This window comes from Sinocyclocheilus anshuiensis, unplaced genomic scaffold (genome assembly GCF_001515605.1).
Source record: "Sinocyclocheilus anshuiensis isolate Anshui unplaced genomic scaffold, SAMN03320099.WGS_v1.1 scaffold1203, whole genome shotgun sequence".
NCBI lineage: Eukaryota > Metazoa > Chordata > Actinopteri > Cypriniformes > Cyprinidae > Sinocyclocheilus > Sinocyclocheilus anshuiensis.
The window spans coordinates 452,554-465,835 of NW_015539980.1; the positions used below are offsets into that span (position 1 = coordinate 452,554).

Here is a 13,282-nt window from a genome sequence, read left to right on the forward strand (position 1 = left end):
TAAAATTATATAAAAATTAATTCGCTGATGCAACCATGCTATTTTAACTTTTTCATACATGGGTTTGAGCTGTTTTGTCGAACCGTAGTTTCGTATTGTATTCGTAGTATTCGTATCGGAGCGCTTCACCTTTCAAGTGCAACGACGTATCGTGTGAGATACCGAGCAAACTGAGTTAGAAAACCCCGTAACACTTTAGAATAGGGACCAGTTCTTAACTAGCTGCTTATTAGCATGCCTATCATTAACATAGGCTATTGACTGGCACATGGCGCCATAGTTTCATCACTTTAGAGGGTCGCAGTGACCGTCTTTTTGTAGGAAAGGACCTGTCATAGTTTAATGAGTGGGAAGATGACATGAAGCGACTCGAGGTTAGCTGCATTGAAAACAGATGAGCGCTCATGTGCATATATAGCTCCCGATCAGGGCGAAGTTCACGGGATTTTGTCCACAGAATGATAAGAGCACACGTTTTTGCATATTATTTTATTTCACACTCAGTATTTTAACTTAAACGCTGCAAGCCATGCATACAACGCCGGACATGACAGGTTTTCTGATACGCAAAACAAGTACTTTAAAGGAATTCCTTAGCTTATTGCCATTATTGTGGCAGCCAACAACAGCCCAGCTTAACCCTCCGCACATTTTTAGTTATATTGAAAAAGTTTCAATTCAGTCTATCTTTTTTACCCCGTTTCAACATGGATTTCTATAGAGACCTGCAGTAGCTGTCGGGCAAGATGGCGGATAGCAGCGGCGGCACGTAATATCAGTTCAAATCGCCTGTCAATCAAGCTCTTTGCGAACGGTCAATTACTCACCCTCATGTCGGTCCAAACATGTAAGACCTTCGTTCATCTTCGGGACACAAATTAAGATATTTTTGACCCTGCATAGACAGCAATACAACTGAAATGTTCCCAAGTAGCTCTCTGACCCTCCCAGCAAGGATTGAGGAAACGTGCTGCGGAAAGCACGCGCATGCATCGTGTTACTCTTCAAAATGGCGCTATAGGGTGGCGCGGAGGGGAAGAATTGTTGAATACAGTTGTTATTTTTTGTTTTATTTGCACACAAAAAGTATTCTTGTAGCTTCGTAAGATTATGGTTGAACCATTGATGTAAATGGATTATTTTAACGATGTCCTTACTACGTTTTTGTGCCTTGACCATGGTAGTACCCTTGTTGTCTATGAAGGGTCAGAGAGCTCTCGGATTTCATCAAAAAAAATCTTAATTTGTGTTCCGAAGATGAACGAAGGTCTTACAGGTTTGGAATGAAATGTAACACATTAATTTTGTTAGTCGAAAGTGTTTGTCGTCAGTTGCGTTAACTAAGAGCCATGCAAAGAGGTGTTTTCAAAGCACAGATGGTCCAGTTCAGTATGGCGTGCCTGTTCCTTTCTGTTGGTCTCTTCTGACCTACTTTCTTTGAGCTAAGGGTGATTCCTGAAATTCAAAAAGCAAAATGTTATACATACATATTTTATTTTATTTCAGTTAATGTTTATTTTATTTCAAGTACATTTTTAATGGTTTTCAATTTAGTTTTAGTTAAAATAACCCTGTTTTGAAGAGAAAACAAGAAGAAAAAAAAAGGTTTAGAACAATATGAGGATGATGGAATTGTCCTAAAATTCCCTTTCTTCAGTCTTCACACGTGGCTCTGCTCTCTGAGCGGGCGCTTCTCGTACTCTCAGATGCGAGTGGAGGGAAAGAGCGCTGGATGAGGGGGAGGAGGAGGCAGAGAGAGATAAAGGGAGGGAGGGAGAAGCAAAGCAAAGACTCAGAGCAGAGAGACAGGAGCAGGTGCTTTGGTTCCCCATCTTTAGGATGAGACACAAGAATCTGAGTATTCAGCCATTCTCATCTGGAAGAGCAGCTCATGGGATTGTTCTCCTGAAGAGCGGCACACATCTCGCCACCTACTGTATTGTTAGCACATGGAGGCTTCTCAGTTTGAATTATGGAGGATTTTAGCAATATTAGGAGTCTTAGTCCAGAGAAAGGTAAGCTTTCACACTCTTCTGAGAACAAAAATAGCTATTTCAATTAAACAAGGCAAATGAGAAATGGAAGAATGGTGGGTGTTTTTAAGTAGGAGTTCTTGTGTACACCTCTCTCTTTCCCATGAGAGGATTTTTGTCTTCAGTGTAATTTCTCTATTTTTATCTCATAATGTCCCTGTGCTTCACACCATAAAGCCTCTGTAAATATGTTATAACACTGTGTGTATGATTTTATTTGCACTATTTAATTGGCAAAAACATTCACTGTAAAAAGTGAACATGTGCAGCCTTAAAGAGCTATTTTTACCTGCTTTTATTATTGAAGCTTGATTCGTGCATATTAAATATTTCTGACTTGAAATAAACCAGTTAGATTTTACCACATAAAGCACATTTCTAGGATAACTGACAGAAACATTATTTACAGCGCCAGTGTTTAAGATTATGTCATTTTCTCCCAACTCCCAAAGTTACTTACTGAATGAAAGTGGTTTTATATTGGGTAGAGATCTGATGACTGTACTGGTTAAAGCATGAGATGAGGGATGAGATGTGTTGCTTTTGTGCAAAAGAATGCTGCGATATCAGTTTAATTAGATCACCATAGGAATATGAAAACCAAAAGCATCCGCAAACAAGCGAAAATCAGTTTGGGAGAAATAAAAGAACTGATTCATTCAGGGCTTTTCAGAGATAAGTTTAACAAAGCAAGACAAGCTGAGTTTGCAGTTACTGTACGTCACAGACGCACATCTGTGTGCAACAATGGTCATAATGACATCTCAGAAGGCACTGTGAGGTCTTGATTGTTCATTGAAAACATAATTAGAGTAAACATAATAGCAATTATAAGCATAAGTGTAATTATTTACAGTACTAATCAAAAGCATAATTGCAAATATAATAATAATAATGATCTAAATTTAAATTATAAACATAATCATAACCAAAAATGTAATCGGAATTGTTACTGTAATAGCAATTGTAATTGCAATAGAAATCATAAGTGTAATAGTTGACATCATAGGAAAAACATAACCGCAAAAATAATTGTAATCAAAATTAAAAACAATCACACACAATACAGTAATTATAAGCATCAGTGTAATTGGCATCGTAATTGGAATTGTTAACATAATAGCAATTGCAATCAAACTTGTAAAATAATCAGAATTAATCAGTGAAGTGCAAACATATTTTTTTATTATAATCTGTAATAATTAGGCCTTGTTTTAAATGACCTTAAGAACAAACTAGTTCAAGACCGATGTTAGAAAACCTCAGAAAGAAAGAGGCAAACTGAATAAAATCACTCTGGGTTGCACTGAATTCAATGATGAACTGTCTTTAACTGAAAAATTTGTGTTTACTATTGTCATTTTGCATTATTGACACTATTTTCCTAATTAATGCTGTTCAGTTGCTTTGACACAATCTGTATTGTTAAAAGCGCTATATAAATAAAGGTGACTTGACTTGACTTGACTTGACAACAGAGTGTTGATACTATTGGATTTTTCTCGTTTTTACTGCACTGTTGCGACTGCAGTCTCTCGGTTTCCTACCTGTGATGCTCTAATGGTGCACACTATGAACACTAGCTTAAAGAATACTGCAAGCATCATCGCCTTCCACAAAACCAATCCAAAATAGAAGTGCTCTGACATCCTGAAGTTTTGAGCACCCTTCATCTTTTCAACGCAAACCCACTGCTTCATATCCGACTGTCACGCTTTCTCAAGATTCCTTAGCATGTACCTGTGGCCCTTGCGAGCCTCCTGTCAGCTGCATCTGCACACTGTGTTCATGGCGTGACTCCCGTCTGAAAAACAGAAGCTGCTTATGGACTTCTCCGATTATGCTTCCATCACTGACGGCTTTTCAAACACGGTTGTGTTTTCCTTTGGAGGGTCTATAAAACAAAACTTTAACATGTAAAACTGGTTATTTTGCAGTACAGAGAGTTTACAGTACATCTCACTGTGGTGGCACATGCAATATTCTGTTTATCTGTTTTCATTTCAAATCTGTAGACATCTTTTTTCAAGTAATTGATCACATGGGATTATAGGACTGTCATGGTGTTTCCACACTGGAGCTTTTGTTGTGCACTCGAGTCAGTTTGGTGTCAGTGCTTGGTTCATTTGGTTGGTGTGAGAGCTGTTTTTGAAACTTGGGTAAGCACTATTGAATTATTTCCTTGAAAAGATGGTCTAGAGTAGCTTTTCACAGTTCACTATTGGTGAAAAAGTAATCTAGCCTAGAAAGCAGAAGTGAACTTCTACTGACGACATACAGTTTGCCTGTTTTAATATAATGCATTTCTTATGGTTGCATGTCTAAGCAGAAACGTCCTTTTATAGTGCAGTTTGAATCCTGAATCTCTTGCTGTTCATCCATGGAAGACAGAAGCACAAGTTTGTGTGTGTTAAGCTTTGGTCGTAATAACAAAGAGACAAAAACATCACAAACACTGAGTCATGTCTAGAGTGATAAACAGCTGCCTCAAGTATGCACAGTTGTATTGAAGTTGGTGACAGATATATACAAAAAAAAAAAAACTCCACATCTCAATAAAACCTTCACCTTTTGTCTATACTGATACAGCACATTAATACTAAAGATAGCCCCTACAACATTTTTAAGATCCCAGGGTCACCATTGTGACACCAGGGTTTAAATTAGATCGAGAGCAGCACATTCAGTCTAGAAAACAACTCTCTCTCATAGCATACTGCTTCCCATTTATTTGTTTGCCTATCCTGAGATACAGCTTTTGAAGACCTCACACAAGTATTTCATTAGAATGTCTCTGAGAGAAATTCCTCAGTGGAGAGGATGTCAGGCACTGGCATCTGAATACCACTTCAGGCATCTACAGACTGCAAATACCCAGCTGAAAAGATGCTAGAGGTGAGAAGCATCACTTAACCAAAAGACTGCTCAACTTTTGAGAACTCTGACACTTTCTTCGATGGTTCTTTGAGCTTTTTCCTTGATTACTGCACGCTGAAATGCCTCTTCTGTTGTGCTTTGAGGCGATCAAGCTCTATTCAGCATATCCTGCCTAACATGATGTCTCTCTCTGGTAGGGAAGAGGAAGAAAGGGCTGTTTTGTACCTGAGCAATGGTGTCATTAAATTTGACAGTGGAGAACAGAGGCCTTCTAAATTCTAGTCAGTCAAATAGTTCATCTTCTTCAATTGTATTTTAAGCTCCTGTGCTGCCATCATTGTTAATTTTGTTATTATAATCATTATTTTAAAATGCAGAGTTCCTGTTATTTCATTTGAAAGGCTCTGTGATTCCTCTGCTCAAACTTCTGTTCAGCTTCATGTGTAGATGTATTCTCTTTTGTCTTTGAAACTAAGGTACATGGAATTGTACAGACCATTTAAAGAGAAATGTAGCCCCTTCTTGTACGTTGAAATGACAGTATGACATTTTGGCACATAATGAATACTAAAAACCTTTTGTGTTTTGCTGATATGGTGAGATTTGATTTGCGCCTTTTCTAAAATATGGCAGAAAAGATTGCTCTTGCAGAGACAAAGCTGCAAAGCTGCTCTGCTGAAGACTGCTGGTGTATATACATGTTTTTATAGTGTTAGTGCTGTGAGCTGTAGTCACAGGTAGACATGAAAAGCGTGGCATCTTGGTTTAATGTGACAACCCAAACTCACACTCTCACAAACACAGGCCTGCACACATTCAGTAAGATCAGAAGCCACAAAAAGTCTGAATTTATTGTCCAAACGTCTATGTGTAAGTGAGCATTGCGATGACATGCTTATGCATTTGATATTGCTCCTTGAGATCTAATAGTTTAATATTTACCCGCTTTTGTTAATAGGCCATAGCACTTGCATATATAATTACCTACGGAGATGTGTTTGAAATAGCTGAGCCGGAAAATCACAGTTAGCCAAATTTCTAAGTGCAAGTTCTTTAGGAAATAATGCATGTACGTTTATTTATCTAGGATACCATTCATAGATTACACATCAAATCCCAGAGATGCTTAATGGGTGAGAGTGAGTCATGGGACTTAACCTGAATCTCTCAGGGAATGGTTGTACATTTATTTATTTATTTACATCCAATGAAAGAGCATATCAACAATTCTAATCCTCCCCCATTCATTTCTGTCAAAAATTTAATATGGCGCTACTCTGACTGAAGTCTGTTAGTGTAACATTTCTTCAGCCCAATTTGTTTTGATAAGCTATAGGTTAGTTTTTGGATACAGACACTTGGCAAAATCATGGTCATCCCTCACTGTGCCAAAGTAACATATACTTTATACTTTAGCGGTTGATTCTATGCTTTGCTCAAAAAGACAAGTGCTGTAACAATGTAAAGAGAGCTGTCTTTATTCATAAGCAGAATAAATGCAATAGGGGTTAGCAGTAAACACAGAGCACACATAACAGGGTTAGTTCTTCATTTCAGTAAGAGCAGTCAGTGTCGTCCATAGGCACAGGATTAGCTAAGCCAGAACATTTGAGCCCCCTCCCAACCCAAGCCTTCGCCCGGGGAAAGTTTACCAGCAGGGCACCGTATCCTTTCCCCTGTGTCGCCATCTGCTCATTCAGACTCCCTTTCTCTCCACACTGGAGGCTGCCCTCTCTGCGCCGCTTTTGACGCTTGTGATCCAGCAGGAGCGTTTCCTGTGAGGGGTGTGTGAGTGTGTGTAAGCGGAAGAGCTATGTGATATCACTTTCATCTGAGATACAATTAGTGATAATCAAAACAGGCCTGCTTGCTTTTGAAAAGGACAGAACACAAGCTCAATACATGCATATTGAAGGAGAGTTCAACTTTTAACAAAGCATATACAGGTGCATCTCAATGAATTAGAATGTCGTGGAAAAGTTCATTGTGTTGAACGTCCCTTACATGTTGAATGACACCCTGTTTAATATCAAGGACCTGTATACACGTCAGAAAGAGGGACAGGAAAATCTAGCGAAGAAACTGTGAGAACTTGGATCTGGGATTAAGTTGCGGGAACTCCTGCTGGAATTTAAAATAAACTTTGCTAAAAGGGATGTTGGACAGATGCGTAGCAACATCATATGACCCCTTTCTGAATGTTTTTGAGACATGCAGCAAGTGTATGCTAACTTATGTCCTGCCAGGTAGATTAGTATGTTACAATTCAAATGTTCGTATCTAACCTTCCTACCACGCAAGAGACTAGTTCTGATTGGATCTCTTTCCAAATTGTCCCTCCCTAACACTTTTTCATTAATTGATGAAAATATCAATAGATTTTCAGCATGCTTTTTATCATTCATAACTGGTTTTATTTATTTATCTCCTTGTTTTCACCAGTGAAAAAAATGTTGTTGACGAAAACTATGATGAAAATTATTCATCGACTAAACTATCACTGCCAGCAAGTTTCAGCATTATTTAATAAATGTTGAATTCATATACACTTTGTTAGTATATTAATCAATAAAGCATATGAAGGTGGTCTGGGAGAAGTGTGTTCAAGTAAAAACAATGAATTCTTCAGCGGTTACACTTTATTTTGATAGTCCACTTTAGACATTCTACTAACTGTAAGTAACTTTGCAACTACATGTCAACTAATTCTCATTAACTTGCAACTACATGTCTAATAACTCTCAGAGTAGACTGTTAGGTTAGGTTTAGGGTTAGTAGAATAAGTTGACATACGTATACTTGCAAAGTTTCTCATATAAGTATGCTGTATGTGGTGGATCCATCAAAATAAAGTGTTAGAAGATATTAAGCAGACAGTCTACTAATACTCGTGGGTGTAAAGGTTTCTCAGGTGCAGTCTGGGGCCGAGCATTTAGTACATAGCAGGAAATTCAGGCAGACAGAGCACTGATGCTTTACTTTACACCAGGCATTTGCTATCACAGCATGACCTCTGCTTTTCCTTTGACCGGCAACCTGTCAATGGAAATTTGTACATGTAGGACCATTATGCAGTGACTTTTTCAACCAGCAATTTTCATCCTAAAAATGTATTTTCTAATTATCTTTTAGCATTTTCCCTGGCACGCATAATGAATTCAAATCATTTTGCTTCCGAGCTTTTTTAAAATGCAAGACAATCAGTGCCGCGGTATAATTTCCTCTGCCTGAGGAAATCTTTGGACAGTACGGCTTCCTTCTCCTTTTCAGCTATCAGAAAAGCCTACTGTAGATCATTCCCTTAAATGTGTTCTGAGCTTTCATTGTAGACAGTACAGATCCTTTAGAAAAAAATTTAAAAAAACTAATTAACCTTTAGGTGACGGAGCACACTTTCGTCCTGTACTGTTGTTCCAAACACAGAGCCAGGAAAAACAAAACCCCCATCTCGCTAACACATGCGTTACCTGAGCTACCTACACTACCTGGCTCTAAATCAATGCTTGTGATGTAAAGTTGTGTTAGAGATCATTCCCTTAAATGTGTTCTGAGTTTTCATTGTAGACAGTACAGATCCTTTAGAAAAAAGAAAAAAAAACTAATTAACCTTTAGGTGACGGAGCACACTTTCGTCCTGTACTGTTGTTCCAAGCACAGAGCCAGGAAAAACAAAACCCCCATCTCGCTAACACATGCGTTACCTGAGCTACCTACACTACCTGGCTCTAAATCAATGCTTGTGATGTAAAGTTGTGTTAGACTGAGGAGGTAACCATAGCAACAGCACTCAGCTTGAGCGATTTCCATTAGGATCAGTATGGGACGGTACACTGGCACATACAGTAGGTACTGTTATTATTTATCACTTTATTACAGATTTATGCAGCATATATTAAAAAACACAAAAAATACATTAAGTAGATATTATAGTTATCTTTTAAAAGCTGACTGAAAGTATAATATGCGCACTGCTCATGAAACAACAACATGCTGCATTGAACCGAACAAGCTTTTAACCCATTTATCATTTAATGCAATGCAAAAGGTTACAGTACAATTTCTTGAGTCTTCTTAGTTGTCTCTTGGTTCAGGAGGTGGTTTACTTGTAATAGATTATTTTATGATCACATGGTTTTAATGTCCAACGCTCACTGACACATGGCTAATAAAATTGAGTTTTAATGACAAGTAAGTCATGTATATTGCAGTGTACAACAGTGCTCTTCTTGCTTGTTAAGTTTTCTTGTCATTATTTCTTTATAAAACCTGGATTGTTTTTATAAAAGGGTTTTCATTTAACTCTGTTGATAAATGGTCTTTCTGAGCTTTTTACACTTTCATTTTAAGGTTCACGTTTTGTCAGGCTTTACAGAATATCACACCAAAAAGCCACCAAGAAAATTTATAAATGTGGCTTGGGTCAATGTTCTCTTTGAGTTGGCAGTGCCTCGTCTTAAAACTGGAAGATAAAAATAAAACGTGTCTTGTGGGATTGGTGGGGAGGTAGTTGAGAAGTGCGTAGCAATGAAGTAATTAACAGGTCTAAATTTAAGATGTTTATATTTGAATTGCTTATAAAAAAAATTCCCTCCATTTGGATTACACAGTAATAATCTTAACGTGATGCATACTTGACTGTCATACATGAATGAAACATCAGGTAAAATAGCTGGTTAAAAAAATGGAACGGGTTTTTATTAACTATATGCATCTATTTTATTTAAATAATCATATTTTCCAAATCAGCATAAAAGTGTTAATTGTGAAAACATTTTCATTAAAAAGTATGAACATGGTTAAAATGTGACAAACAATATTAGTTCAATTAAAATGTATGTTATATGTATGTAGTTTTGGACTGTTATAATTATAGTTTCCTGTTGGATTGATTGATGATAAATATATAAACCTGTTTATTGTGTATTTAAAAGAAATATCACCCATTTCATTTATGTTTAACTGACAAATATGCATCACCTTAAATCTTTCCACTTTATGTCTTTAATTAATATATGTATGTCAAATATGATGAATTTTTTGGTAAAGTTTAGTTATTGTGTTCATGTTGATTTGCAAAAAAAACTTTTGCTGCTATTGAGGTGGGATACAATTAGGGTTAGAGGCAGGTTTGGTGGTCTGGTTAGGTTTAGATGTGGGTTAAGAGGTAGAGTAATTATGAATAACAACAAAAATTAATAATTACAGATAACTACATGAAGGTATTTGTAAGTACAATGTAAAAACATGTATGTACACAATAGATGCACTGTAGCAAATTATTCATTTAAATGCAACTAGTTAAAGACACTTAATATAAAGTGGGTCTAATTAAGTGCATTAGTTTATGTAAAACTGCGATCCAAATAGATGGAAATTCATAACACATAAATGCACAAACATAAATCTTAAATTTAGGCCAACATATATTTTAAGTGTACTTTCTGTCACCTCGCTCTGTCACATCCAGTCAAGCTTTAAATGATGAGGCGGACTTTAGTGAGCACTTTAGTGAGCACTTTTAATGAGCTTGGCGAAATCTCCCATTAAAGAACAGCTGATTTCAGTTTTCAAATAATACATACACAAAATCCGTAACTTTTTACTGCACTATTATAGTTAATATTTTTGAATAAATCTAAAAATACTGAAATGGTAACACTTTATTTTAAGAACCAATTCTCACTATTAACTAGTTGCTTATTAGCATGCATAATACGTACTAGCATATTGGCTATTTTTTAGCACTTATAAAGCACATATTAATGCCTTATTCTGCATGACTATATTTTAGATCCCTTGATCCTACCCCATAATTAAACTTAACAACTACCTTACTAATTATTAATAAGCAGCAGATTAGGAGTTTATTGAGGGAAAAGTCATAGTTAATTCATAGTTAATAATGAAAACTGCACCTTAAAATAAAGTGTGACTGCTGAAATTTGTTTTATTGATAAATTATGATTTTACTTGTTATGATTTGTACTAGATTTAAATTAATTATTAATTATTAAATGCAATATTGTATTGATTGTTGTTAATAGTGTAAAAATATATATACTTTATTTATTTGACCTAGAATATCCATGTGCACCTTTTTTGTGCTTGTTTTATCTTCCCCATCCTAATATTGTAAGTCAAATCTCTTAGAAAGTTAACAGCACACCCCTCCTCAACAGGCTGGATTATTTGAGGTATCATTCATGCCTGTAGCACAAATGATGCAGAGAGAGCTGCACATCAAATCTTAATAGTCAGGGTTAAGAATATATTCATATAGTATGAGCAATAATGATAGAGATGCTTGCTTTAGCAAGAGCCTCTAAAAACCTGAATGATCTTCCTGTTTATGAGCAAATACAATTGCATTACTTTGAAGTTCCGTGGTTAGACAACAATCATGGAGATGCTTTTATGATTATAGGAAGAGCTGATAAATGGAATGAACTCTCTCTCTCTTCCTCTGATATCTGTGCTGTGGTTCTGTGCGCAATAAGCTACCTAAATCCCCCAGGCCTGGATTACAGTTCTGAGGGGATTTAAGTGTCGGCTTGACAGGTGTTACACAGTCAATAAGTTAGCATCTTTACTACTAGTACAGCATCTCACAACATGCCATCAGAAAGCCTGGACTGAAGATGCTAAAACTGTTCTGATGTCTGGAAGACTATCCTTCAAATCCCACGGGTTTGGACGTATTGTTTTTTTTTATGTTCTTGCCGTTAGACTTTCTCATGAAACAGTGTTGGATGGAGGCTTGCCTAGAGCTTTGTTTGACAGAGTGATTGTAAAGGCAGGAATCAGAGGAAGCAAAGCGCAAGAAAGAAATCAAGGACTCTACTAGTAAGCTGGCAACAACAGAGCGATGTGCGCAGCCGTGCTGTCTGCCAGATCGGTCACTTCTGTCGTGATGCCCCCAACATTAGCGCCTCAGATGAAGCAACACGTCCAGCCCGAGTGGCGAAGCCAGCGGTGGCAGCCGCCTGCTCTAAAGCTTTCCACAAGCTGACCCTGTCACGGCTCCTGGCGGGATTCTTTTGGACGGCGGATAGCTCTGTGTATGGATCCAAATGGAAGCTAGGCTTATTTGGTAAGAGTCAAAAAAACAGGATAAATCGATTCATTCTTTGTTTTTAAATAAACTTATTGAATTATTTCAGTTTAGTGGATTGCCAAAGTCATTTTGTGAAGTGGCATGTCTTGGTGTTTGGCAAGATTTTGACTTTGCTTCGTTTATTCACCTATATAAATCCGAAAAAAAATTATATGTACAGTATATATAACATGGCTATCAATTTTCCAAGGCAAATTTAAAAAATGCTATTATATCGACCCTCCGCATTTGGCCCAAGTGTGCAGGTGAGCATAAGGCTATAAGTGTGTGCAGAACTTTTGATTACCTGATGGGACACACTTACGACATAGTGTTGTAAAGCTGTAAGTAAAGTTTTTAATACTTTGCACTAAAACTTCTAAATGTCCCTGTGGAATGAACAAAACTATTTAATTGTGGTGCTTCTAACGTTTTACAAATTAAACCTACTCATCTCTGCATCATTGAAATGTGCAACACTTCACATTACACTGCCAAAATATATGTTATATCTAATTAATTTACCTTAAAGTGGACATTTTTCTTCAACCCGACAATTTCAGGGTCCGAGATCCTGAACATGATGAATGATGGGATACGCTTAGCCTTAACCACTGCTCAAAAGCAGAGTATTAGAAATAGTGTGGATATAGTGTGCATTAAGGGCGCTGAACTTTGGCATTTTGCAGACCTGGCGCAGTCTTACACACTTATTTCCTGTCTTGTGCACTTGCTCTCAAGTGGCCAAGATGTACGTATGGGTATTGGATGGGGTTAAACAGATCACAAAACATGGTTGAGATTTTTTAGTGGGGATCGGGTCATTTTTCGGATCAGTAAAATGAATCATGGTTTGAAACAAACACTATATACTTTGATACCGCACCAAAAACAAAAAAAAAAAAATCAAACATTATTAATGACAAGTGAACAGTTAGTAATAAAATAAGAAAAAAATGTACAAATTCCAATCATAAATAAATAGAATAGAACAGAATATAACAGAAGTTTAAATAAAATAAGGGCTAACAGTAGTACTCAGGTACAGAAATGTACTAATTAAGTGTAAAAAAAAAAAAATGCATAGTGTTCACTGTATAAATTAAATCTAGATTAATCTTTGTTACAGCTATGTTTGTTTTAAGACCAAATGCACAGATCCAATATAATGATATACATCCGATTTCTTTCTGTTTACATTTACTTTACTTAAGACATAACCCACTGTGCTTATTACTTGATGAAATGGTTGAGATAATTGCGTGTGTGTGTGTGTGTG

At 36.7% G+C, this 13,282-nt stretch overlaps 1 protein-coding gene across 8 annotated transcripts in view; it reads left to right on the forward strand.

The window, feature by feature from the left end:
* LOC107687112 (1-phosphatidylinositol 4,5-bisphosphate phosphodiesterase eta-2-like) overlaps positions 1 to 13,282 on the forward strand; it is a 137,246-nt gene that overhangs the window by 74,207 nt on the left and 49,757 nt on the right. Inside the window, exon 1 of one of the 8 annotated variants that reach the window (XM_016484313.1) lies at positions 1,847 to 2,015. The exons of 6 other annotated variants lie outside the window; for them this stretch is intronic. In XM_016484313.1, coding sequence (XP_016339799.1) covers positions 1,973 to 2,015 — 43 coding nt within the window. In that variant the 5' untranslated portion in view covers positions 1,847 to 1,972. Of the gene's footprint in view, positions 1 to 1,846; positions 2,016 to 11,694; positions 12,001 to 13,282 lie in introns of those variants that run through there. One more of the 8 variants, XM_016484315.1, reaches the window with a different exon arrangement.